The 26,374-nt window shown below is 40.9% G+C and overlaps 2 protein-coding genes across 4 annotated transcripts in view; one reads left to right on the top strand and one right to left on the bottom strand.

The window, feature by feature from the left end:
• The window catches only part of MTCP1 (mature T cell proliferation 1), an 86,121-nt gene that overhangs the window by 10,644 nt on the left and 49,103 nt on the right, over positions 1 to 26,374 (top strand). The gene's annotated exons all lie outside the window — the stretch shown is intronic.
• The window catches only part of BRCC3 (BRCA1/BRCA2-containing complex subunit 3), a 53,043-nt gene continuing 43,194 nt past the window's right edge, over positions 16,526 to 26,374 (bottom strand). For all 3 annotated transcript variants that reach the window (XM_010967091.3, XM_010967092.3, XM_045504391.2), the window contains 4 exons: positions 20,986 to 21,117; positions 20,843 to 20,886; positions 19,085 to 19,254; positions 16,526 to 18,182 (listed from right to left, as the gene is read on the bottom strand). In XM_010967091.3, coding sequence (XP_010965393.1) covers positions 19,103 to 19,254; positions 20,843 to 20,886; positions 20,986 to 21,117 — 328 coding nt within the window. In that variant the 3' untranslated portion in view covers positions 16,526 to 18,182; positions 19,085 to 19,102. The remainder of the gene's footprint in view (positions 18,183 to 19,084; positions 19,255 to 20,842; positions 20,887 to 20,985; positions 21,118 to 26,374) is intronic.

Here is a 26,374-nt window from a genome sequence, read left to right as displayed (position 1 = left end):
GGAGGGGGGCAGGGGAGGGGAGCTAGGCAGAGGGGAGCTGGGGGAGGGGAGCTGGATGGGAGGGGAACTGGTGGGGAGGGGGCTTGGGGGAGGAGAGCTGGGGAGGGGAGCGAGTGAGGGGTGTGGGGGAGGGGGCTGGGGGAAGGGAGTGGGGGTGGGGAGTGGAGGTGGAGTGGTGGGGGAGGGGCTGAGGGAAGGGGAGCTGGCGGGGAGGGGAGCTGGGGGAGGGGAGTGGGGGTGGGCGGTGGGGGGAGGGGCTGAGGGAAGGGGAGCTGGCGGGGAGGGGGGCTGGCGGGGAGCAGAGCTGGGGGAGGGGAGTGGGGGTGGGCGGCGGGGGGAGGGGCTGAGGGAAGGGGAGCTGGCGGGGAGGGGGGCTGGCGGGGAGCAGAGCTGGGGGAGGGGAGTGGGGGTGGGCGGCGGGGGGAGGGGCTGAGGGAAGGGGGGCTGGCGGGGAGGGGGGCTGGCAGGGAGCAGAGCTGGGGGAGGGGAGTGGGGGTGGGCGGCGGGGGGAGGGGCTGAGGGAAGGGGAGCTGGCGGGGAGGGGGGCTGGCGGGGAGCAGAGCTGGGGGAGGGGAGTGGGGGTGGGCGGTGGGGGGAGGGGCTGAGGGAAGGGGAGCTGGCGGGGAGGGGGGCTGGCGGGGAGCAGAGCTGGGGGAGGGGAGTGGGGGTGGGCGGCGGGGGGAGGGGCTGAGGGAAGGGGAGCTGGCGGGGAGGGGGGCTGGCGGGGAGCAGAGCTGGGGGAGGGGAGTGGGGGTGGGCGGCGGGGGGAGGGGCTGAGGGAAGGGGGGCTGGCGGGGAGGGGGGCTGGCAGGGAGCAGAGCTGGGGGAGGGGAGTGGGGGTGGGCGGCGGGGGGAGGGGCTGAGGGAAGGGGAGCTGGCGGGGAGGGGAGCTGGGGGAGGGGAGTGGGGGTGGGCGGTGGGGGGAGGGGCTGAGGGAAGGGGAGCTGGCGGGGAGGGGGGCTGGCGGGGAGCAGAGCTGGGGGAGGGGAGTGGGGGTGGGCGGCGGGGGGAGGGGCTGAGGGAAGGGGAGCTGGCGGGGAGGGGGGCTGGCGGGGAGCAGAGCTGGGGGAGGGGAGTGGGGGTGGGCGGCGGGGGGAGGGGCTGAGGGAAGGGGGGCTGGCGGGGAGGGGGGCTGGCAGGGAGCAGAGCTGGGGGAGGGGAGTGGGGGTGGGCGGCGGGGGGAGGGGCTGAGGGAAGGGGAGCTGGCGGGGAGGGGGGCTGGCGGGGAGCAGAGCTGGGGGAGGGGAGTGGGGGTGGGCGGTGGGGGGAGGGGCTGAGGGAAGGGGAGCTGGCGGGGAGGGGGGCTGGCGGGGAGCAGAGCTGGGGGAGGGGAGTGGGGGTGGGCGGCGGGGGGAGGGGCTGAGGGAAGGGGAGCTGGCGGGGAGGGGGGCTGGCGGGGAGCAGAGCTGGGGGAGGGGAGTGGGGGTGGGCGGCGGGGGGAGGGGCTGAGGGAAGGGGGGCTGGCGGGGAGGGGGGCTGGCAGGGAGCAGAGCTGGGGGAGGGGAGTGGGGGTGGGCGGCGGGGGGAGGGGCTGAGGGAAGGGGAGCTGGCGGGGAGGGGGGGCTGGCGGGGAGCAGAGCTGGGGGAGGGGAGTGGGGGTGGGCGGCGGGGGGAGGGGCTGAGGGAAGGGGGGCTGGCGGGGAGGGGGGCTGGCAGGGAGCAGAGCTGGGGGAGGGGAGTGGGGGTGGGCGGCGGGGGGAGGGGCTGAGGGAAGGGGAGCTGGCGGGGAGGGGGGCTGGCGGGGAGCAGAGCTGGGGGAGGGGAGTGGGGGTGGGCGGCGGGGGGAGGGGCTGAGGGAAGGGGGGCTGGCGGGGAGGGGGGCTGGCAGGGAGCAGAGCTGGGGGAGGGGAGTGGGGGTGGGCGGCGGGGGGAGGGGCTGAGGGAAGGGGAGCTGGCGGCCACCATCAGAGGCACTCCCACACGGGCCAGGCCTCGACTCACCCGCTAGGTGTTTGGGCCCGGGTTCGGTTGGCTCGTCAGTGGTCGCTCTGAGGGCAGCCTTGGACGCAGACGACCCCATTTGAGCGAGCGTCGCAGGCTGCCAGCCACGAGGGTGATGGCGGCGGCGTCTGGCCCTCCTCCCTCGGACCAGCGGTCTGAGCCCGGGAGCCGCAGCCCTAGCGACGGAGGGGGCGCTAGAGATGATGGCACAAAGGCTCAGCCCAGCAGGTGGCCCTCACCGGCGACCTTTTCCTCACACAGCCCAACGCGCGCCGGCACAATTATGAGGTGAGACTTGAAGGCGCGAGGCGTGCGGCCGGGCCCCGCAGTGTGCGGACGGGTGGGCTGGGGCCGAGCGACCCACCGACAGGCGACGGCAGACGCCTTGCGTAGCGGACGTCCAGGAAGAGAGCCGATGCCAAGCACCGAGTGAATACTGAGAGGAAGAGGGGTGGGTGGGGGCTCTAGGTGGAAGGTCTGGGGGGCTTCAGGTCTCGGGCAGATTGGCGGTCCTGGGACGGCTCTGTGGAAAACCTCCCAGCGGAGGCGGCATGGCTGGGGAGGCTTCTGCCACGCGCCATGGGGGCTGTATCCTCCCTGAGGTCAGGTCCTCCCACCAGCATCAGCTACAGAAGTTCGTAGACTTGTTCATAGTGTTCCTTCATCACCACTTTAATATCCTGGGAATCTGTAGTGATGTTACCTCTCTCGTTCCTGATGTCAGTAGTGTATGCCTTCTCTCCTTTCTTCGTGGTACGTCTGGCTAGAGAGTTACAAATCTTAATCGATCCTTTCAACGAACCATCTTTTGGTTTCAATGATTTTCCCTATATTCTTTTTTGCTGTTTCATTGATTTCTGCTCTTATCCATATTACTCTGTTGCTTCTAGATGCAGTTTAGTTTGCTCTTCACTTTCTGGTTTCTTAAGGTACCTTAGTTTACTGATTTAAGATTCTTCCTCTTCTATAAGATAGGACTTTAGACTTAAGTATTGCTTCTGTTGTTATCAAAGAACATTTTTCTTGTGGTGAGGGCTTAGCACTCAAGAGGTCCTGGGTTCAACCCCCAGGACCTCCATCAATCAATCAATGAACCTAATTACCTCCCCCCCCCAAAGAACACACACACACACACACACACACACACACACACACACACACACACAGCGTTTCTTATTATTTCAACCTCCTAAATTTTAGGATTCATTTTATAGAACAGAATACATGCTCTATCAATGTAAATGTTCTGTGTACCCTTGAAAAGATGCATATTTTTCTAGTGTTCAGTGCTGTGTTCCATTAAATGTGTGTTACAGTTCTTGATATTATATCACAAGTGACTGAGGCCCTGTTCCTTTGCACTTTTTACACCCATTTTAGCCCCTGTGCTTCAGCTTGGAGACTTTCTTTTGCTATGTCTTCAAGTTCACTGAACTTCGTCTTTGTTTCTTTTTTGCAGAGTCTAATCTTAATCCCATCCAGGAAGTTTACATTTCCAATAATGTATTTTTCATCTCTAGAAGTTCCATTTGATTATTTTTATGTCTTTCACTGCTCTCCTCGTTATGGTCATATTTTCCTTTAAACCCTGGAGAATTTCATATTACCTAACAAGGTTATATGTTTGTCTGCTTATTCCTTTATCTTTGACATTTCTGGCTCTGTGTCTATTCACTTATTTTTCTCTTGTGTATTGGTAACATTTTTCTGCTTCTTCCTATGTAATTTTGTAATGTTACTTCATTGTGTGCTGTATTTCTATGTATTCCTTTAAAGAATGTTGAAGTTTGTTTAGACAGTCACCTACATTGATATCACTTTTATCCTTTCAGGGCATGTTTTCTCAAACAGCTTTATTGATACTTCATTCACATATCATACCTATTTAGTCTACAAATTGGTAGTTTTTAAACTATATTCAGACTTGTATGACCATCACCAAAATCATTTTACAACATTTTCACCACCTTAAAAAGAAACCCCAGACTCATTAGCCATCACTCCCTATTTCTTCCTAAACCTCCCATCCCTAGCCAACCACTATTCTACTTTCTGTTTCTGAAGATTTTCCTATTCTGAACATTTCATATAAAAGTAATTAGTTAATATGTGGGCGTTTGGGACCGCCCTCTTTCTTTAGCATAATATACTCCAGCGTCATTCATGTTTTAGCATGAATCAGTACTTCATTCTTTTTTATGGCCAAATAATATTCCATTCTATGGGTATACTAAAATTTATCTATTCATTCATTAATGAACACTGGGACTGTTTCCCTTCTTGAACTATTGTGAATATTGCTTCATGTACAAGTATTTCAATACCTGTTTTCAGTTCTTTTAGGTATATACCTAGGAGTGGAATTGCATAGTCATATACTAATTCTATGTTAAACTTTGTGAGGAACTGCCAAACTATTTTCCAAGGTGGCTGAACCATTTTATAGCCCCACTAGCAATGTATTAGCATACCAATTTCTCCACATCCTTGCCAGTATTTGTTTCCCTTTCTTTTGATTATAGCCATCCGAGTGAATGGGAAGTGGTATCTCTTTGTGGTTTTCATTTAGATTTCCCTGATGACTAATGATTCAGAAGACTTTTTTCATGTCCTTATTAGCAATTTATAGATCTACCATGGAGAAATATCTGTTCTGATCCTTTGATAATTTTTAATTGAATTGTTCATCTTTTTTCAGCTATATTGAGGTATGACTGACAAATAATTGTATATATATTTAGATTGTACAATGTGATGTTTTAAAGTATACAGGATGAAGTTTTATATAGTATACATTGTGAGATGATCACCACAATAAATTAACACATCCATCACTTCACATGCTTACAATATTTTCTGTGGTGAGAACACTTAAGATTTATTCTTTTACCAAATTTCAGTTATAAAATACAATATTATTAACTGTGGTCACCATGTTGTACATTAGGTCCCCAGGACTCATTCATCTTTTTAAAAAAATAATTCATCTTGTAACTGAAAGTTTGTACCCTTTGACCAGCTTCTCCCCATTTCCCTCATCCTCCAGTCCTCGACAAACTCCCTGGTTATGTGAGTTCAACATTCTCAAATTCCACATATAAGTGAGGTCATACATTATTTGTCCTTCTGTGCTTCCTTATTTCACTTAGCATAATATATAATGTCCTCCAGGTTTATCCATGTTGTCACAAATGGCAGAATTTCCCTCTTTTTATGGCTGAAGAATATTTCATTTTCTTTATTTACCTGTCAACAGACACTAGATTGTTTCCACATCTTGACTATTATGAATAATGCTGCAGTAAACAGGGGAGTGCATATATATTTGAGCTCCTGATTTCATTTCCTATGCTATATACCCAAAAGTTGGATTGCTGGATCATATGGTAATTCTATTTTTAATTTTTTTTAACTGTATATGCACTAAATGGTTTTTTTAAACATTTTTTATTGATTTATAATCATTTTACAATGTTGTGTCAAATTCCAGTGTTCAGCACAATTTTTCAGTTATTCATGGACATATACACACTCATTGTCACATTTTTTTTCTCTGTGAGTTATCATAACATTTTGTGTATATTTCCCTGTGCTATACAGTGTAGTCTATTCTACAATTTTGAAATCCCAGTCTATCCCTTCCCACCCTCCACCCCCCTGGTAACCACAAGTCTGTATTCTCTGTCTGTGAGTCTATTTCTGTCCTTTATTTACGCTTTGTTTTTGTTTGTTTGTTTGTTTTTGTTTTTTAGATTCCACATATGAGCGATCTCATATCTATTTTTAATTTTTTGAAGAATCTACAAACTGTTTTACATAAATGCTATACCAATTTACATTCCTACCAGCAGTGCATGGGGGTTCCCTTTTCTCCACATCCTCACCGACATTTGTTATTTGCTGTCTTTTTTATAATGGCCATTCTGACTGGTGTGAAGTGATATCTCACTGTAGTTTTGATTTTCATTTCCCTGATAAGTGATGCTGAGCATTTCTTCATGTTCCTGTTGGCCATCTATATGTCTTCTTCGGAAAAATTCAGGTCCTAGTCCTATTTTTAAATTAGATTGTTTGTGGGGTTTTTTTTTTTTTTTTTTTTGCTATTGTTGTATTCGTTCCTTATATATTTTGGGTACTGACCTCTTATCAGGTATATGGTTTACAGATATTTTCTCACATTCCATAGGCTGATTTTTCATTTTGTTGATGGCTTCCATTGCTGCACAGCTTTTTAGTTTGATGTCTCACTTGTTTATTTTTGATATTGTTACTTTTGCTTTTGGTGTCAAATCGAAAAAGTCATTGCCCAGGTAGATGTCAAAGAGCATCCACCTAGGTTTAACTCTAGGAATTTTATGCTTTCAGGTTTCACATTTAATCCATTTAGGTTAATTTTTGTGTATGGTATAGGATAGTACTCCAGTTTCATTTATTTGCATGTGGATATGTAGTTTTCCCAACACCGCTTATGAAAAAGACTATCCTTTCCTCATGGTGTATTCTTGGCTCCCTTGTCAAATATTAGTTGACCATGTGTGGGTGGGTTTATTCCTGAACTCTATTCTGTTCCATTGGTCTATGTGTCTTTTATGCCAGTACCATAGTGTTTTGATTACTGTAGTTTTGTAATATCACTTGAAATAAGGAAGCCCACAGCTTTGTTCTTCTCACTCAGGATTACTTTGGCTATTGGAGGTTTTTTGTGGTTCCATATGAATTATATGATTTTTTTCTATTTCGATGAAAAATACCGTTGGAATTTTGATAGAGATCACATTGAATCTGTAGATCACTTTAGGTAGTATGATCATTTTAACAATATTCATTCTTCCAATCCAGAAACACAGGATATGTTTCCATTTATTTGTGTCTTCTTTGAATTCTTTCATCAATATGTTATAGTTTTCAGTGTAGAAGATCTTTCATCTCATTGGCTAAATTTATCCCTAAGTATTTTTGATGCTATTGTATATGAGAGTTTTTTCTTAATTTCTTTTACAGATAGTTTGTTAGTGTATAAAAAATGCGACTGATTTTTGTATGTTGATTTTGTATCCTGCAACTTTACTGAATTTGTTTATTCTAAAAAAATTTTGGTGGAGTCTTTAGGTTTTCCTACATTTAAGACTGGAAATTGACACAACATTGTAAACTGACTATAACTCAATAAAAAATGTTTAAAAAAAAAAGACTATATCATCTGCAAACAGAGATAATTTAACATCTTTCTTTCAAATTTGGATGCCTTTTATTTCTTTTTATTGTCTAATTGCTCTGCCTAGGACCACCAGTATTATGTTAAAAAGTGGTGAAAGGGCACCCTTGTCTTATTTTTGATCTTTGAGAAAAAACTTTCAGCTTTTCACCACTGAGGGTGATTTGAGCTATGGGCTTGTCATATGGCTTTTATTATGTTGAGATACATTTATTCTACATCTAACTTATAGTTTTGTCATGAAAAGATGTTGGGTTTTTTCAAATGCTTTTTCTGCATTTATTGAGATGGTTATATGATTTGTATGCATCATTCTGTTAATGTGGTATATATCATGTTAATTGATTTCAGTATTTTGAACCATCCTTGCATCCCAGGGATAAATCCAAATTGATCATTTTGTATGATCCTTTCATTATGCTGTTGAATTCAGTTTGCTAGTATTCTGTTGAGGACTTTTGCATCTTTATTCATCAAGGAGATTGGCCTATAATTTTCCCTCCTTGTAGTGTCGTTATCTGACTTTGGTATAAGGGTAATGCTGGCCTTATTAAATGAATTTGGATGTGTTCCCTTGTCTTCAATTTTTTTGGAAAAGTTTAAGAAGGATTATCATTAATTTTTCTTTAAATGTTCTGTATAAATCACCCATGAAGCCATCCGGTCATGGGTTTTTTCCCCTGGGAGGTTTTTGATTACTGCTTCAATCTTATTTATTATTGGTTTGTTCAGATTTCCTATTCATAATTCAGTTTTGGTAGGTTGTAAGCTTCTAGGAAATTACCCATAACTTCTGTTATCTTATTTGTTGGTATATAATTTTTCATAATAGTCTCATGATTCTTTATATTTCTATGGTATCAGCTGTAATATCTTCCCTTTCATTTCTGACTTTATTTGAGTGTTCTTTTTTTCATTAGTGTAGCAAAATGTTTGCCAACTGTATTTATCTTTTTAAAAAACGAACTTTTAGTTTTGCTGATCTTTTCTATTGTTTTTCTGGTCTCTTTCGTTTATTTCTGCTCAGATTTTTATTATTTCCTCCTTTCTGCTAACTTTGGGCTTAGTTAATTCTTCTTTTTCTAGTTCCATGAGGTGTAAAATCAGGTTATTCGTTGAGATTTTTTTTTCTTAATGCATGTGTTTATTTCTCTAAAATTCTCTCATAGAATTGCTCTCATTGCATCCAATAGAATTTGGTATGTTGTGTTTCCATTTTCATTTGTCTCAAGGTATTTTTACTTTTTTTCTTTAATTTATTCCTTGATCCAATGATTATTTACAGTGTGTTGTTTAATTTTCACATATAAGTAAGTTTTCCTCCTGTTATTGATTTGGTTTCATATCACTGTTGTCATAAAAGATTGATATTGATTTCACTGTTCTTAAATTTGTTGACTTGTTTCATTCTCCAATTGTGACCTATCTTGGACAGTGTTCCAGTCCAGTTTATCTATTTTTTCCTTTGTTGTTTGTGCTTTTGGTGTCATACCTAAAGATCCATTGCCTAATCCAATGTTATGAATATCTACCCCATGTCTTCTTCTAAGAATTTTATAGCTTTAGCACTGAACATGGTAGTCTGTGATACATTTTGATTAAACTTTTGTAAATGATGTTAGACAGGGGTCCAGTTTCATACTGGTCTCTAGTTTTCCTTTCTTGTGGTGACTTTGGTGTTGGCATAGAGTAATATTGGCCTCATAGAATGAGTTGGGAAGTATTTCCTCCTCTTCTCTTTTTGAATAATTTGTGAAGGATTGGGGTTAGTTGTGAATCTGTATTAATTGAAATATTTGGTAGAATTCGCCAGTGAAACCATCTGGTCCTGGGCTTTTCTTGGTGGGAAGTTTTTAAAGCACAAAAATACAATTATATTGCCTTTTATGTTTATCTATGTAGTTGCCTTTACCATTGATCTTTATCTCTTTATGTGAATTTTACTGTCTAATGTCCTTTCATTTCAGCCTAAATGACTCTCTTTAGTATTTCTTGAAAGACAGGTCTGTTAATAGTGAATTTTCTCAGGTTTTTTTGTTTTTGAGGAATGCCTTTATTGTAACTTCATTTTCAAATAATAATTTTCCTGGATATAGAATTCTTCATTGATAGCTTTTTCTTTCAGCATTTCAAATATGTCATCCCACTGCCTTCTGGCTTCTGGTTTCTAGTGAGAATTCAGTTGTCAGTATCTTTGAGGTATCTTTGTATGTGATGAGTCATTTGTCTTTTGCTGATTTCAAGATCCATTGTCTTTGGCTTTAGACATTTCAACTGTGTGTCTAAGTATGGATCTCTTGAGTTTATCATATTTGGAATCTTTGAGCTTCTAAAATGTGTAGATTCAAGAATTTCATTAAATTTGGCAAATTTTCAGTCATTACTTCTTTTAATATTCTTTACGTCCCTTTCTCTCCCTTCTCCTTATCTGGACCTCCCATTATGTGTATGTTGGTATGCTTGATGTTGTCTGATGGGCCTCTGATGTCATGTTACTTTTTCATTTCTCTTTCTGATTCTCAGACTCAGATAATTGACCTGTCTTCAAGTTCACTGATTCTTTCTGCCTGTTCAAACACGTTGTTGAGCCTCTGCAGGGAATTTTTCATTTTAGTTATTATTTTTTCAGCTCCAGAAATTCTATATTGTTCCTTTTAAAACATTTTCTGTCTCCCTGCTTTTATTTTTTATTTGGTGAGACATCATTCTGCTGGTTTCCTTTTGCACTTTGAGCATATTTACAACTGTTGATTTAAATTCTTTGCCTAGTAAGTCCAATGCCTGGGTTTTGTCCAAGATAGTTTCTATTGATTTCTTTTTTCCTGTCAGTGAGTCATATATTCTTATTTTTTGGCTTTCATAATTTTTTGCTGAAGTATGTAACTCTGAAAATTGGATGCTTCCTTCCCCAGTTTGTTGTTCTTCATTTAGTGAATGATTGAGTAAATCACAGTACTGCCACCAGAAAGAATAGTAAGCTACTATTTTAAATGATAATTATGAAGTCTATGCACCATGTAAAATTTTAAAGATTATGTCAAATGGAGAAAATCCACATACAGAACTATAAGATGCATTAGTACTAGAAGTGGATAAAAACTGAAATAACAAGAAAAACAAGAAAGAATAGCAAAAGTGATACTAATTGTATTATGATGATGAAATGACAGATGAATTTCCCTTTGTATTTTCCAAGTTTTCTTTATTATATTCCTTCTTTTACTTTTAAATATTGGACATTTTATTTTAGTTTTGTGTTATGAAAGTAATACATGTTCACTGTTGAAATTCAAAAAACAGTTTACAGAAGATTTCAAAGTGAATAAGATTCCCTTTCTCTGGCCTTAGTCTCAGTCACAGAAGGTAATTAGCCAGTTATCATTTTCTCATGTAGCCTTTCAGACATTATACATATATGTATATATAGGATCTAAAGAGTAATTCTTTATAATTTTCAACTTACAGAAAAATTGGAAGAACAGTACAAAAAAAGTCTCATGTACCCTTCACCCATATTGCTCCATTGTTAATATTCCACCACATTTGTGCAGTGTGTGTGTGTGCATGTGTGTGTACCATCATTATCATTAGGCTTTCTCTGAACCATTTGAGAACAGCTGCAGACATGCTACTCCATCACCCCGAAATACTTTCATGTGCATTTCTCAAAATCAAGGGCACTCTTGTACATAACTGCCCCATTGTCAAGCAAAAGGTGGGGCACAGGAGTGACTGCTTTGGCTTGTAAAGTAACAAGTCCTTTTTAGATACTGATGACTGCAGCACCAGTTGTGGCACACTCCACTGCCCAGGAGCCCCTTCTAGACCGCAGCTAAGAGGTTTTATATTCTGTAGTTATACTCTGAGTGGGGCAGGGCTGAAAGACATAATACCTCATCAGAATCCAAAAGGTAATGAGAAACTGTCTGGAGACAGCCTCTCAGGGGAGATAAGGAGGGAGGGAGATGGCCTTACAAGCTTCCCATTCTCTCGTGTTCCAGTTGGATCACAAGGCATCCTGCCAAGACCCAGATAAATCCTGAATCAAGCTTTGTGTGTATGGATACATGCAAGGTCATGAGGGTACCATGGTGGACCCATTCTATTCAACCCCTACCACTGACTTTTCACCAACCCAACTAAGACTTCTCAGGAGCATGGGACACCCCATCAAATATACTCTAATAAATTGTACTGATAGACGCTTATACAAATTCATTCTGTTTGTTTTAGGCACACAGGACAAGAGTGACCATGACTATGATTCTCTAGTATTATAATCAGGCCCACTTGGAGGATAGACTTCACCCAGGCTCCAAAACTGGAACTAAGCCAGTTAAATATGCCATTGATCCAGGTGCAGTAACGGGTTTTGACAGCTGTACATAGCCTGCCTTGACTGGCAGCACAAAGCCCAGGGCAATGTGACACTGTTCGTTATCCCTGCCGCTTCTACCAGAGAATGTGTAACAGTTTGTGGGTGGCAGGCTAGTATAGGCCTGACATTCACGAAAGAAGCTGTAGCAACGTCTGCAGCAGCATTTTGTTGAGCTGGGGGTCAGAGTCCAAGTCTATTAAGTTTTGTACAAAAAAGTTTCATTAGCGTCCAGAAAGTCAATCTTGTCCTGTCATCTTGGCCTGAGGCTCTTCACTCTTAGAGTCGGCAGCTGCTGGGATCTCTGGGAGAGTCCTTACAGTCTTTGTTGGTCGGCCATCAAGTTGAGAGTGGTGGTGGCAGGCTGGGTTCACTTGTTCAGGTTCCCTGCAGGCATCCTGGGGTTTAAGGGGTGCTCTCTCTACCAGCCAGGACTCTTGCTCTCCTTCCACAGCCACGTGATTGGTGTGACAGTCACTGGACTTCTCTGGGAGTGGCTCAGTAGTTTCCTTTTTGTACTCCTTGTACCTAGAATAATGGATATGGATGATAAAGATCAGGAATATGATGTGACGACTCCTTAAAGTGATGCACCCACATCCAGCAGGCAGAGCCGGATGACAAAGAAGACCTACCTCCAACTCCTCTTTGCTTCTCCCGGATTCCAGCAGCCAGGATTCCCAGGGGTAGGCATGGGTGGAACAAAGGTAGAGTGAGTAGGGTTAATGATGCACTTTAGGCCTCCTACAGCCAGCCTAAACTTCTACCTGCTTCCACTGCTCATAATTAAACATCGTGTTTTGATGTGAGGTACCCTTCTGCAGAACTGCCACAATTACAGCTCAGACTGACTCTCAGAAGTGTGTGCTGCACTGAAAGCTGAGCCTGTCTTGTTAAGTGTTTCCTTAGAGTCCATGCCATCTTTCAACAGCCCCTGCTGCCTGGGCAGCACAAACATGATGCACATTCCCCGAGGTTCCTTGCCCTGAACACCCACACGGCTCACGTGGTCTTGTGCAAATGCTGCCATGACGTTTGTCCCACAGAGGCTGACTTGATCATCTGTCAAGTGCCAGTTCACTCGGCCCAAAGTGACAATATGTTGGCTACTGCCCATATCGTCGTGAAAATACAAGAAGGTGCATTTGGGAGGATGTTGCAAGGCAAGCACCACAGGTTTAAGCCATTTTCTCAGGGGCCGCACAGCTGTGGCTGTCCATTAGTGCAGAGGACAGCTGGATGACTGAGGCTCGGGCCTGCTGCAGCACACGCCTGACGCAAGAGGATTGGCTTGTAAATGTCACAATTCCCTGGAAAGATACCTCCCGTTTGAGTAAAAGATCTGATGAAGAGGTTGGGAGCGGGTATCTGGCCTTAAGTGGGTTGATCCATCTTTGAACCAGGCCCAGACATCTTCAGGAACCAAAAGCGTCAAGGAAGAAGAAGGCAGTGGTGTAAAGATAACTCTACTAATGAGGCGCTTGTAGCAATAGTACAGTGATCTTCCTGCTGCATAGTTTCTGCAAGCACTCCTGTTTCCACAGCTCCTTCAGCAGGACAGTGATCGGCCACGTCTCCTGTCCTGGCATCCTATACTGCTTTCCTCACAGCACACAGCTGAGCTGGGGAAGCCATGTGGGCTCCCAGCAGTGCACTCACTCCTCCATCACTGTTCTGATTGCGGCGTCCTCTCACTGGAAACATCCCTGACAACCTGAAGAAGTATGAAGCAGCCTCAACACATCTGGCCCCACAGTTGTAAGCATGGGGGTATGAGGAATTCCATCAAATCAAACAGAAAACACATTAGCTTCAGGACTTCAGTAGTGTGACCATAGTCAGCTGAGTGAACCAAAATGGCAACACTGTAACCTGGAAAGGTCTTAGCAGTAGTGAGGCACCACCAATAGCCCAGGGGGACGCCACAGGTCTGATGCAGCCTTTTCCTTTTTGTACCATAAAACAGATGGGCCAGTTTGGGGCAGGAGTTAACAGTTTGTTTTTATTCTTTAAATCAGGAACATAGAATTTTTTACCTTGCAAAAGACAGCTCTTTTTCTTTGACAGAGGACTAAGCGTTGTGAACTGACCCCATTGTTTCAAGAAATGTTCCTTGACAAGCAGGCGTCTGAATTCTGTTGGGGCTTATCAGTCGTTCCACCAGGTGGGCAGCCACAGCCATTGAGACTGGGAACTTGCCAACAACCAAGACATTATTTATACAGTGAAAACTGGATATCAGAGAAAATTCCTAACCCTTTGTGAACATGTACGGTTTAAACATGTTACATATTTCAACACCAGTTACACATTCTTGCAATTAATTGGGCCAAGCCTCATGCGCAAGTTTACTTTAGCGCTCTTTCTTTCCTTTTCTTTTCTTTTTTTTAAATGGAGGTACTGGGGATCGAACCCAGAACCTCATGCAGGCTAAGCATGTACTCTGCCACTGAGCTATACTCTCCCCACTAACAAGTTTACTTTTAACGGTTTTTTTTTCCCTCTTCACTTCCAAGTTTTGTCCAAACTCTAAGAGGACTTTTTGTTTATGTTTTAGCAAAAAGAGGTACTACATCTTATCTCCTCAGCTAGGAGTGTAGGGAGCATGGGGCAGACGGGAAGAAGCCAGCCTGCGGGGTTAGCTGGAGCTTCAGGGAAGATTCTCTCTTTCTTTCAGTTTTATAAACAGCTTTACTGAGGCATAATTTACATACAATTCACCCATTGGAAGTGTACAACTCAATGGTTTTTAGTATAGTCAGAGTGTTGTCCAACCATCACCACAAGTCAACTCTAGAACACTTTCATCACTTCAGAAAGAAACCCAATACCTTTCTGCCCTGCAGCCTCTGGCCACAGCTAATCTGTTTCTGTCTCTGTGGATTCCCCTGTTGTGAACATTTCACATAAATGGAATTATACAATATGTGTCCTTTCATGTCTGCCCTTTTCCACAGTGTTTTCAGGGTTCGTTGATATTGTAGCAAGTGTCAGTACTTCATCCCTTTTTATGACAGAATAATATTCCATTGTATAGATAGACCTCATTTGTTTATTACAGTTACAGTTTATGGACATTTGGGTTGTTTTCACCTTTTGGCTATTGTGAATAGCTCTGTTATGAACATTCATGTCCAACTTTTTGTTTGAGTACCAGTTTTCAATGCTGTGAGAAATATACACCTAGGAGTGCAGTTGCTCAGTCTTATGGTAATATTATGTTGAACTTCTGGAGAAACTACCAGGCTATTGTCCAAATTGGCTGCACCATTTTACATTCCCATCAGCAGTGTACAGGTGTTCCAGTTTCTCCACATCCCCATCAACACTTGTAATTAGCATACTTTTTTATTCTGGTCGATGTGAAGTATCTCATGGTTTTGATTTGCATTTCCCTGATGACTAATGATGTCAAGCATCATTTCATGTGCTTATTGACAGTTTTCGTATCTTGTTTTGTGTGTATGTGAGATCAAAGTTCTTCATATATTCTAGATAGTAGACTCTTATTTATATGATTTGCAAATATTTTCTCCCATTCTGTGTTGTCTTTTCATTTTTGATAATGTCATTTGATGTACAAAATTTTTTAATTCTTATAAAGTCAAATTGATCTATTTTTTTCTTTGTTGCTTGTGCTTTTGGTGTCATCTAATAATCCACTGCGCAAACCAAGGTTATGAAATTTACTACTATGTTTTCTTCTAAGGTTTTTATTTTTTAGCTCTTACATTTAGGTCTTTGATACATTTTGAGTTAAATATTTGAATATGGTGTAGGGTGGAGGTCCAGCTTCATTCTATTGCATGTGGATATACAGTGGTCCAATCACCAGTTGTTGAAAAGATTCTTTCCCCATTCAGTAGTCTCAGCACCCTTGTTGATAATAAATTGACCATAGATATATAGGTACATCTCTGGGCTCTCAATTCTATCCCAATGATTTATATATCTATCCTTGTGACAGTACTGAACTGTCTGGATTACCATTGCTTTGTATACATTTTGAAATCAAGAAGTGTGTTTGTTTTTCAAGGTTATTCTGGCTATTCACTGAGTCCACAAATTGGCTTTCACCACAATCTCTACAAGTACACAATTTTTACAAGTACCTTTAGACTTGAACTTCTCCATATTCTGTTGCACATGAAATCAGTCATCCATGGATGACTCCCACCTGAATCAGCCACTATGATGTTCACCCAAGGGTGACTTTCTAATTTCATCATTCATTTGACATTTACTAGTTAGTTTTCTACTTAAGTGAGAGTTTTTCTTTCTTCCTCCATCTGTTTTTATCAGTGTGAACTCAGATTCTTATATTATTCAAAGGATTATAATCCTTTACTCTGATTTTGATGCACAAATTGTCCCAGATTTGGCCAATGGGAACCCATTCAGACTGGACATTTCCTTACTTTATGGCTCAAAAAGATGGTCTGGTTTATCTCATACTTTCTGTGCCCCAGCTCTGGAACCAGCCATTTCTCCCAGGGGGGGTCCTGGTTACCTTTAGTGAAGGATAGTATTTGAGAACCAATATCTGGGTGCTAGATGTGCTTATAGCTACCAGAGTATGACTCCTTCTAGACTTAGTGGACAGAGGGAGGAAATGTATGTATGTACACGTGCACATGCGCATACACACACCCCTATATCTTTTTTGAAAAAAGTTCATATTAATACTTCCAATTTCAATCCAACACCATGTTCATTTTATCCTCCCCCCTTTTCATGTTTGTAAGTCATTTCTCTGACACTGAGAAACCTAGCTTGCACTTTACTCAATATATTTTTTGCTCAGTTTACTTATTTGTTTAATGTAACTGATTGCTGGCAGCCTCCTCACCCTGAGAGCACAACCCAACTTTAACTAGATCTCTGCCACATGCCTATTTTACAAATTACAGCTCAGATTATCAGGTTAGAAAAAGAATTTCAAATTGCCGTAAGTCTACCAATGTAAATAGCTTGGAAGGGACATGTGCTGAAGGTTGGCCTGTAAAAATATTCAAATCATTTTATTCCCCTCAGAGTTTCTTTTTAATCACTCTTCTTATTTCACAAAGTAAGTACCATATCTGCTAGTTCCTTATTTAATACTTACAACATTTTATTTTGCAGTAATTATAGACTTGAAGGAAGTTGCAAAAATAGTACAGTGAGTCCCATGTATCCTTCACCCAGTTTCCCCATGGTAAGATCTTTCACATAATTATAGTACAAGTTCAAAACAACATGTTGACAATGGTACAGTACTGCTAACTAGACTACAGACCTTATTTGGTTTCACCAGATTTTACATGCATTCATTTGGGGGTGTGTAGGCCTATGCAGTTGCAGCACAGATCTAGGTTCATGTAATTGATACCACAATCAAGATACAAAACTGTTCCATCAGCACAAAGGAACTCTTTGTATTATCCCCTTATAGTCATCCATATCCCATACCGCCTCCAGTCCCTATCCCTGGCAACATTCATCTATTCTTCCTTCCTATAATTTTGTCATTTTAAGAATGTTACACAAATGCAGTCATACAGGATGTGACCTTTTGAGACTGGCTCTTTTTCATTCATCACAATAACCTTGAGGTCCATCCAAGTTGTGTGTATCAATAGACTGTTCCTTTTCTTTGCAGAGTAGTATTCCACGGTGTGGATGGTTGGTTTAACCACTCACTCAATTGCACGACATCTGGGTTGTTTCCAGTTTTTGGCTATTATAAACAAAGCTGCTAAGAATGGCTATACACAAGTTTTTGTGCTAACATAGATTTTCATTTCTTTGGGATAAATGTCCAGGAGTACAGTTGCTGGGTAATAAAATACATGTATCTTTAACTTTATTAGAAATTTCCAAACTCTCTTTCAGAATGGCTTACCATTTTATATTCCTGTCAGTAATGTGTGAGAGATCCACTTTGTATGTTCAACAGTATCTGGTATTTTCACTATTTTTTCTTTAGTCAGAATTCATTGTGGTTTTAATTTGCATTCCCCGATGACTAATGAAGTTCAACATCTTTTCATGTGCTTACTTGCCATCATAAGTCTTCTTCAGTGATATGTCTATTCATGTCTTCTGTTCATTTTCTAATTGGATTGTTTGTAGTTTTACTCTTGACTTCATACATTCTAGATTGATATAGATAAATGGTTTGCAAATAATTTCTCTCAACAATTTCCTCCTCTTAAATTTTTTGCAGAGCAAAAGGTTTTCATTTTCATGAAGTCCAAAATATCAACACTTTCCTTTTACGATTGTGCTTTTGGGGTGAAGGCCAAGAACCTGTTGTACAGCCCAAGATCCTGAAGATTTTTCTATGATTTTTTTTTTCTAAAAGTTTTATAGATTTACATTTACATCTAAGTTCATGATACATTTCAAGTTAATTTTTGTATAAGGTGTACAGTTTAGGTCAAAGTTCTTTTTTTTTTTTTGCCAATTGCTCCAGCATCATTTGTTGAAAAGACTATCCTTCCCTTATTAAATTGTTTTTGTACGTTTGTCAAAATCACTTGGGCATATACCATACTGTATTGATTACTGTAGCTTTATTTGAAGTTAGGTAATGTGAGTCCTCCAAATTTTTCTTCTTCAAAATCAATTTAGCTTCATTAATTTTACATCTGGATATTTTCATCTTTCCTATAGGGAAAGAAAAGAATAGAGAAGAAATGTGGCTGTGGGAAATTAGGGAAAATACATTTACACTGCCTATGCCCTAGGGGTGTTCATGAAGATTTCTGGGTTCCACTCCCAGAGATGAAGTTTGACCTCCAAATGATTATGGTGCAGGTGGCTCTGGACTACACTTTGAAATGTGAAAAACAATAATCTAGGGAGAAACAAGAAGAAAAGAAAAAATCAACCCCTTGTCACTGTTGTTGAGATTGGGGCTTGCTTTGTTTTCTTTCTTTCACATTCCTCCAATTCCCACTTTAATTTCCAGTATATAATAGGCTTGACTCATAGATTTTACCCTTGACAGGTATCTCAGAATATATATTTTAGACATCAGGAAGGGAGACATAAGGTAGACTCCTCTCAGTGGGGACAAAGAATAGAGGAGGGTGCTGATGCGTCACCTTCACTTCCTTCCACTCACTCGTCCAACATAAGCATCACAACTACAAAACTGAAACACGAAATACTCTTTTTCCTTTAGTTTGTTCTAGGGAGGTGAGTGTTTCTGAAAGTGAAAATAAAGACTTCCAAGTAAAACAAGGGAAATATAAACATTTGAAATATATTCCCTGGGATTTTACTACAGGATGTTCTTGCCAATGTACCTTCCATAGCCTTTAAAAATCTTTCATATTCTACTTAAATCATCTTGCATATGCTTTTTGTAAGCCAGTGACAGGTAGGAGGGTTCATTAGGCCCTAATGAAACTTTCAGGAAGACATCTTATGTTTATTTCTTGCATGCATAAAACTCATCTGTGGGGATATAAAAAGAGCTGCCCCACTGTCTGCTTTCACATGCTGCATGTGAATTTTCAGACCATGTTTAGCACACTAATTGGAAAAAAAAAAAAGGTTTTTACCCCATTTTGTCTCCTGCTTTATTCTAGAGAAGAAAGTTCTTGCAAAAGCTCTTCCTTTTCCTGTTGCAACTCCTGCAGATGCTGCTGGTTTTGCTCCAGTCTGTCCTCCAACCACTGTAGTAGAGGCCCGCTAACTGCTGACATCTGACTGCACAGGTTCTTGGTAAACACTTTAATAGGAAAAACACAGAGATAACACCCCACCACCAGCAGCCCCCCAACAGTGAGTCAGGAAGAAAGGGAAGGAAGAGAAAGTAGAAAAAGTGCAATAAGCAGACTTGGCAGACAATTTTGTATGGTCAGCCAAGGGACAGTCGGAAGAGCTGAGAAAAGAAGATACCTGTTCTGAGGCCATCCTGAACATCTCCGGATCCTTAAGCCAGAGGTGGCCTGGCTACGCAGAGAGCAGAAAAGAACCCACTTTTTCCTCCCTTAGTCAAAACGGCTAAGAGCAACAGAAGGGTCTCTTTCCCCAGGTCTCAGACCTTCCCACACCATAATGACCGTAACTTCCCAGTAAGCTAGAACTCTGTCTTCTGCAACTTAATCTTACACAAGTCCAGAAAGAAAGTTGTTCACCAAATGTTACATACACTGAAGAAATAAGTACATTAATTCAGCTTCATGTGAGACAGAGATTCTATGGCACTCTTTTTAAAACAAATTCCACCTAATGGAAGTAAATTTTTTCCTTATCATATATGACTTGTTGCAAATGACCACTGTAATACTATGGGGTGTATCTACCAAGATATATGTATATGTGTGTGTACATGTGTGTGTGTATACTTTTGAATAAAAACTGTATGGTTTTGGATGTTACTTTTACCCCACATAACAATAAGCCATAGACATCTCTCTTTGTCAGTAAAGACTCACCTTTCCTTCTTATAGGCTGTACAATATTCATCAGAATGGATGTACCAATTTAATAAGTCCTCTATTGGTGGACATTTCAGTGGCGTCCAATTTTTTGCTACTGTAAAGACTGGAATTAATATCCCCTTATTTTTGCACAGTTGTCCTATTTTGAAGGATACATTTTTAGAAGTGAAGCTCAACTTTTTTCTGTAGGGATCTATAAAGTCTTTAATTCTTATTTAGTTGGTCTTTTGAGTTCAGGGCTTCAGATTATACTTAAGCCATCACCTCCCTAGACTTTGAAAAACATCCTCTTATATTTCCTTCCTGTATTTTTTTAACTTTTAAAAGTGATTTAGTGTGTATACTGTATTGGGCTTTCTGCTCCTTGGCCTTGTATAAAAAGTACTTGTATATTTACTGACATGAAAAGATTTCCTCTTTCATGCTCTCCCTTTTATCTGTCTGTCTGTGTATCCATCTCTGTCAACTCCCACCACAGTAGGCTCATTGTTGAAATTTCAGGAAGTTTGGAAACTGGTATGTAGTTGTCTGTACATATAAGGCATGTAAGTTGTCTGAAATCAGCCACGGTAGGGGTATCACGTTGGAAACTGGCAAATACAACAAATTAGGATTCTTCCAGCATCCCTGAGAACTGAAAAGCCCTATCATAAAGCTCGCTCCTGCCTTTCCTCCAGTCTTACTCTAGGTAGCAGGTAGAGTACTCAATTGTCTACAGCATTCAATAGAAAAGTTTGGAGTGGGATTAATGAATGGCAAAGCTCTTGGCAAAGAAAACTCAAGGATAATTTGTACTCATCATTTCAATCACTTCAGCAAAATTTGCTTGTCACATGAGTATTTCACCACCCATACTCAAGAAAAATATCTTACCTGAGCCATTATGAATCTTGGTTACCGAGTCCAGATGCGTAAGGCTAAAGGGATAAAATAGTTTCAGTTAGTAGCAAAGCAGCAATTCATCTAATCTAGGCTGCAGAGGCCCTGGGCAGTGAAACGAGAAGGACGGGCTTGACCTGTGGATCCGCCTGTATGCATCCTGCTCCTCTTGGCACAAGATTTTGGGTAGCTCGACTGCTGATTCAAGGCACACTTTTCCAATGGTTACATGAGGTACAATGTGAATTGGGATTTCAATTCTCTCATACCTGTAAGACAGTCAATTCAGGTCAGTTTTTGTTTGTTTGATTCCAGCTTTATTGAGGTATAATTGACAAATAGGAATTATACGTACATATTTAAGGTGTACACATTGATACTACACATTGTGAGACATACACATTGTGAAATGATTATGGCACTCAAGCTAATTAACATATCCATCACCTCACATAATTACCATTTTTTAGTGGTGACTTAACATTTATGATCTACCTTAACAAATTTCAACTATATAATCACCATGTCTAGAATCACTTGATCTCTAGAACTCATTCATCCTGAAACTTTGTATTCCTAGACCAGCACTTCCTCAGCTTCCCCTCTACCACCTCTGCCCCAGCAACCACCATTCTACCCTTTGCTTCTATGAGTTGGACTATGTTAGACTCCACATATAAGTGAGAGCACGCAGCGTTTGTCATTCTGTGTCTGGCTTATTTCATTTAGTATAATATCCTCCAAGTTCAGCCATGTTGTTACAAATGGTGTGTGTGTGTATGTATGTATATGTATGTGTGTGTGTGTATACATATATGCATACATATACACATACCACATTTTCTCTTCCACTCATCTACTAACAGACATTTAGGTTGTTTTCATACCTTGTCTATTGGGAATAATGCTTCAGTGAACATGGGAGTTTAGGTATCATTTTGAGATGCTTTATATCACTTCCTTTGGATATATACAAAGAAGTGGATCCATTTTTAATGCTGAGTTGTCAAAATCAGATGTTTTCTATAGTTCATTTAATAGACATTTGGGGACACAGCATACTTCAAAGATTAAACATCCCCCTAATTCATTTAGTAGCTCGATTTCAAAGTAGTCAGAGTTCAAACTGAATTCATCTGGGGAGCAAATTGGAAGCACATTTGCAGAGCCAACATTCTCATAGAAATTCTGAAGTCACTTTGTAAACTTAACAGAAGCCTTAGAGGCTCAAAGTCATTACACTCACTCCCCCAGACAAGGGACAGATCACTAATTAATACTGTTTTCAGTCAGGGATTTGCCAGTGAGGTTGAACACATTGATCACGAAGCCTGGGAAGAGGAACTTTAGACTCTTCAGTGACTCCATCAGATTCATCATGTAGAAGGGATGACTCATATAAATACGCTCTTGTTGTAACACAGTGTTCACCAGTTGCCCTCACTTCCCATTTTCTCCCCTGGAGGGAAAATAGGTAAGTAATACACAAATAGTTCCATTTTCATGCTAGAATGGGCTTGTTACCAAGGCCAACCAATCTACCTCTACTTACTTCTCACCCCAAACACACCTAAACTCCACCTAACAGTGGGTTCAGTGGAGCATCTGGGTTGAGGGTCCTAGCACTGTGTGGCCTCGTTGGCACATGGTGGTACATCAGCATAAAATCTAGCTCCCTCCCCTCTCTTTCCCACCCAGCAGAATGTGTCTGGGCCCCACACCACAATCTAGATGGAACAAAAATGATGGAGGATTACAAGTGCCCTCCCCTCCTCACATCCAACTAGTCAGGGAGAAATTCATGGAGTATGCTGTGTGTGGGTTGAACACACTACTTTGAGTATATACTTTCAGGAAGAAGACAAAAAGAACTTTAAACAAATTTTGACCTCCATTTAGTAGGTTTTTGCATTACTCAGTTTAGGCTACTATAACAAAAATACCAGAGACTGGGTGGCTTCAACAACAGGAATTCATTTCTCATAGTCCTGGAGGCTAGGGAGCCCAAGATCAAGGTGCCAGCTGATCTGGCTCTTGGTGAAGGCCCTCTTCCTGGTCTGCAGACAAATACCTTCTTGTGTCCTCACCTGGTGAAGAGAGTGATCATCTCTCTTGTGTCTCTTCTTATAAGGGCACTAATCCCATTCAGGAGGGTTCTACCCTCATACCTAATTATCTTCCAAATGCTCCACCTCCAAATACCACCATATGAATTTGGGGGTGGTAGGGGGACACAATCAGTCCATAGCAGTTTGTTTTTCATAGTGGTATAGATTAGCAATTCTGAAACTGCTTTTTGTACATTCTAGGATTGAGCAATAAGTAAACATATTATGGATAGGAGGACTAAGTTTCTCCATGTCAGAGGAGAGAATTGTAAATATGGAAAGAGAGAATGCTAGAATGAACCCTAAGGTGTGCGAATGGATTGGATTATCGGTTTGAATTCATGGTGTGTGTGTGTGTGTGTGTGTACGTACATACATACCTGCATGTACATACATACATACTTTTTGCCAGCTCCATCTACTGAGAGTCTAGAAGCTACTAGAGTAGTAATAATGGGTATACCTAGCACCCAGACCTTGGTTTCTAAATACCATTTTTAACTTGAAGGAACCACAGTACAGGCTAGAATGAAGGGATGGGGACCAGACTTACCTCCTTCTTGAAACAACTAAAAAAGTATTTTTTAAAAAGTGAAACAGTGACTCACAAGATCTTGGAAAAAAGGCAGTGAAGGACAGTGAAACCTGGGGGATTAGAAACAAGCTTGTTTCTCCATGAAGAAAGTTTCCAGGCTACAGCACAGGGAGGGGAACCCCACCTAGAGCTTGATGGTGTCCTTGAGTCGAAAAGATAGAGCCAAGGCTCTGGGAAAGCCAAGGAGGCTTGAATTTGCAGTGCAAAGGACTATAGAAGAGACAGCTGCAAAGAGAAAGAACTCCAGAGATCTTTGGATGGTCCCGTTCAAGTGCTCAGTTGAGTAGCAACCAGGGCATATATGTAAAGAAACTACACAAGGCCACAGAGATAACAACCTAGAAGGAATAAAGGGATAAAGGGAATAAGTACTATCCTCAAAGTATACCCAGGGCCAGGAACAGTGCCTGTTCCCAAGAGCCTTAATAGGAAATCTCATAATTCAGTAGATGACAGAGTATTAAAAAGGTTTGTGCCTATGAGCAGGGAAAATGAACCTTACATTAAATACTGCTTTGTTTTTGCCTGATAAAGCTTAAAAGCAAGACCCAAAAGGATCAAACCATTTCCTATTAACAGCATCTCAAAACAAAGCTCAAGAATATTTAAAGGAATATCTAACACCCAAAAATGTAAAATTCAGAATGTCTGCATCCAATCAAAAATTGCCAGGCATGCAAAGCAGCAGAAAAATCCAACCCCTGAGAGAAAAATCGAATGAAATTGACCCAGAAATGCAACAGTAATTAGCAAAGACCTTAAAACAGATATTATAACTATTCTGTATATTCAAAAAGCTAGATGAAAGACTGAACATGTTAAGTAGACAGAAAGAAAGAAAAAAAGACTCAAATCAGACTTTAAAACATGCTTGAGATAAAAAGTAACACTGGATAGGATTAACAGAAAATTAAACATTACAGAAAAAGGATTAGTGAACCTCAAGGAACAACAATAGATCACAAATAGGAAAAAAAAAAGACTGAAAAACAATGAACAGAGCATCAGTGAACTGTGAGACAGTATTAAGTAGCCTAAATATGTGTAATTGAAATATCCAAAAAAACCAGACTTGCAGACTTAGTAAACAATCTTCTGGTTACTGGAGAAACGGGTGGGAAGGGATAAACCTGGGAGTTTGAGATTTACAAATGTTAGCCACTATATATAAAAACAGATTTTTTAAAAGTTTCTTTTGTATAGCACAGGGAACTATGTTCAATATCTTATAATCACCTTTAATGAAAAAATATGAAAACGAATATATGTATGTATATGAATGACTGGGACATTGTGCTGTACACCAGAAATTAACACATTATAACTGACTGTACTTCAATTAAAAAAAATAGTAATAATTTTAAAAATTTAAAATACAAATACCCAAAGAAGAGAGAATGAAAGAGAAAAAATTTTGTAGAAATAATGGCTGAGATTTTTCTGAATTTGATGAAAAATGTAAACCCACAGGTCTAGGAAGCTCAATGAAACCCAAGCACAGGATACATGAAAACAATTATACCATGGTACCCTATAATCAAATAGTTTTAAACCAATGATAAAGAGTCTTAAAAGAAGTCAGAAAAAAGCCAAATTAAGTAAATAGGAAAGGGTAAAGATGATTGCCACTTTCTTGTTGGACAGTGGAGAAATATCTTTATAGTTCTAAAAGACAAAAAGGTCAACCTAGAGTTCTTTACCCATTAAAAATACGTTTTAAAACTGGAATTGAAAAGATAACCAACTGTTTGTAAAGTAAAACTAATAACAACATATGATGGGCTTATAGCACACATACAAGTAAAATGTATGACAGCAGTAGCACAGAAGCCAGGAGAGAAATGAAGTATAGTGTTGTAAGGTGCTTAATACCACATGTGAACTAGTATAATATCACCTGAAGGCAGACTGTGACAAGTAAAAAGAAATGTAAACCAATATTTCTCTACCAGGGGTGATTTTGCCCTGCAGGGAATATTTGGCATGGTCTGGAGACATTTCTGACTATTACAACTGAGGAAGTGCTACTGGCATCTAGTGGGTGGAGGCCACTGATGCTGCTCAAAATCCTACAATGCATAGAACTTCTTGCCACTATAGTTATCTGGCCCATGGTGTCAATAGTGACAATGTTGAGAAACCCTGCTATATACCCTAAAACAACCACTAAAGCAATATAACAAAAAATTATCACTAATAAACTCACAAAGGAGATAAAATTAAATCATAAAAATTATCCAATTAATCCAAAAGAAGGCAGAAGAAAGAGGAAAAAGTAAACAGAAATTAGATGAGCCAAATATAGAAAACAAATAGCAAGTTGGTAGATTTAAACCTAACCTCATTAGTAATCATATTAAATGTAAAGAATCCAAATATGTCAATTAAATGGCAGAGATTGTCAGATTAGATAATTCCTAGACCCAACTATATGCTAACTACAAAAAAATCACCCTTTAAATTTAAAAACACAAATAGGTTAAAAGTAAAGATACAACATGTTAACAAAACTCAAAAGAGATTAAGTATGGCTATACCAATATCAAAGTTGATTTCAGAGCAAAGAATATTAACAGGGATGAAGAAGGTAATTTTGTAATGATAACATGGTTAATTCATAAAAAATACAAGACAGTCCCAAACATGTACACATATAATAACAGCTTCAGAAGATATTGATAAAAACAGAAGAACTATGAGGAAAATAGACAAATGAACAATTTTGGTTGGAGATGTCAATACCCTTCTCTCAAAACTTGATAGAACAGTGGACACAAGTACCACCTGACCTATAGAAGAGTCTCCTTATTCCTAATCACTGTT

This window comes from Camelus bactrianus, chromosome X (assembly GCF_048773025.1).
Source record: "Camelus bactrianus isolate YW-2024 breed Bactrian camel chromosome X, ASM4877302v1, whole genome shotgun sequence".
In the NCBI taxonomy this organism is placed as follows: domain Eukaryota; kingdom Metazoa; phylum Chordata; class Mammalia; order Artiodactyla; family Camelidae; genus Camelus; species Camelus bactrianus.
Note: the sequence above shows the minus strand (reverse complement) of the source record. Positions and strands in the feature narration are given on the sequence as shown.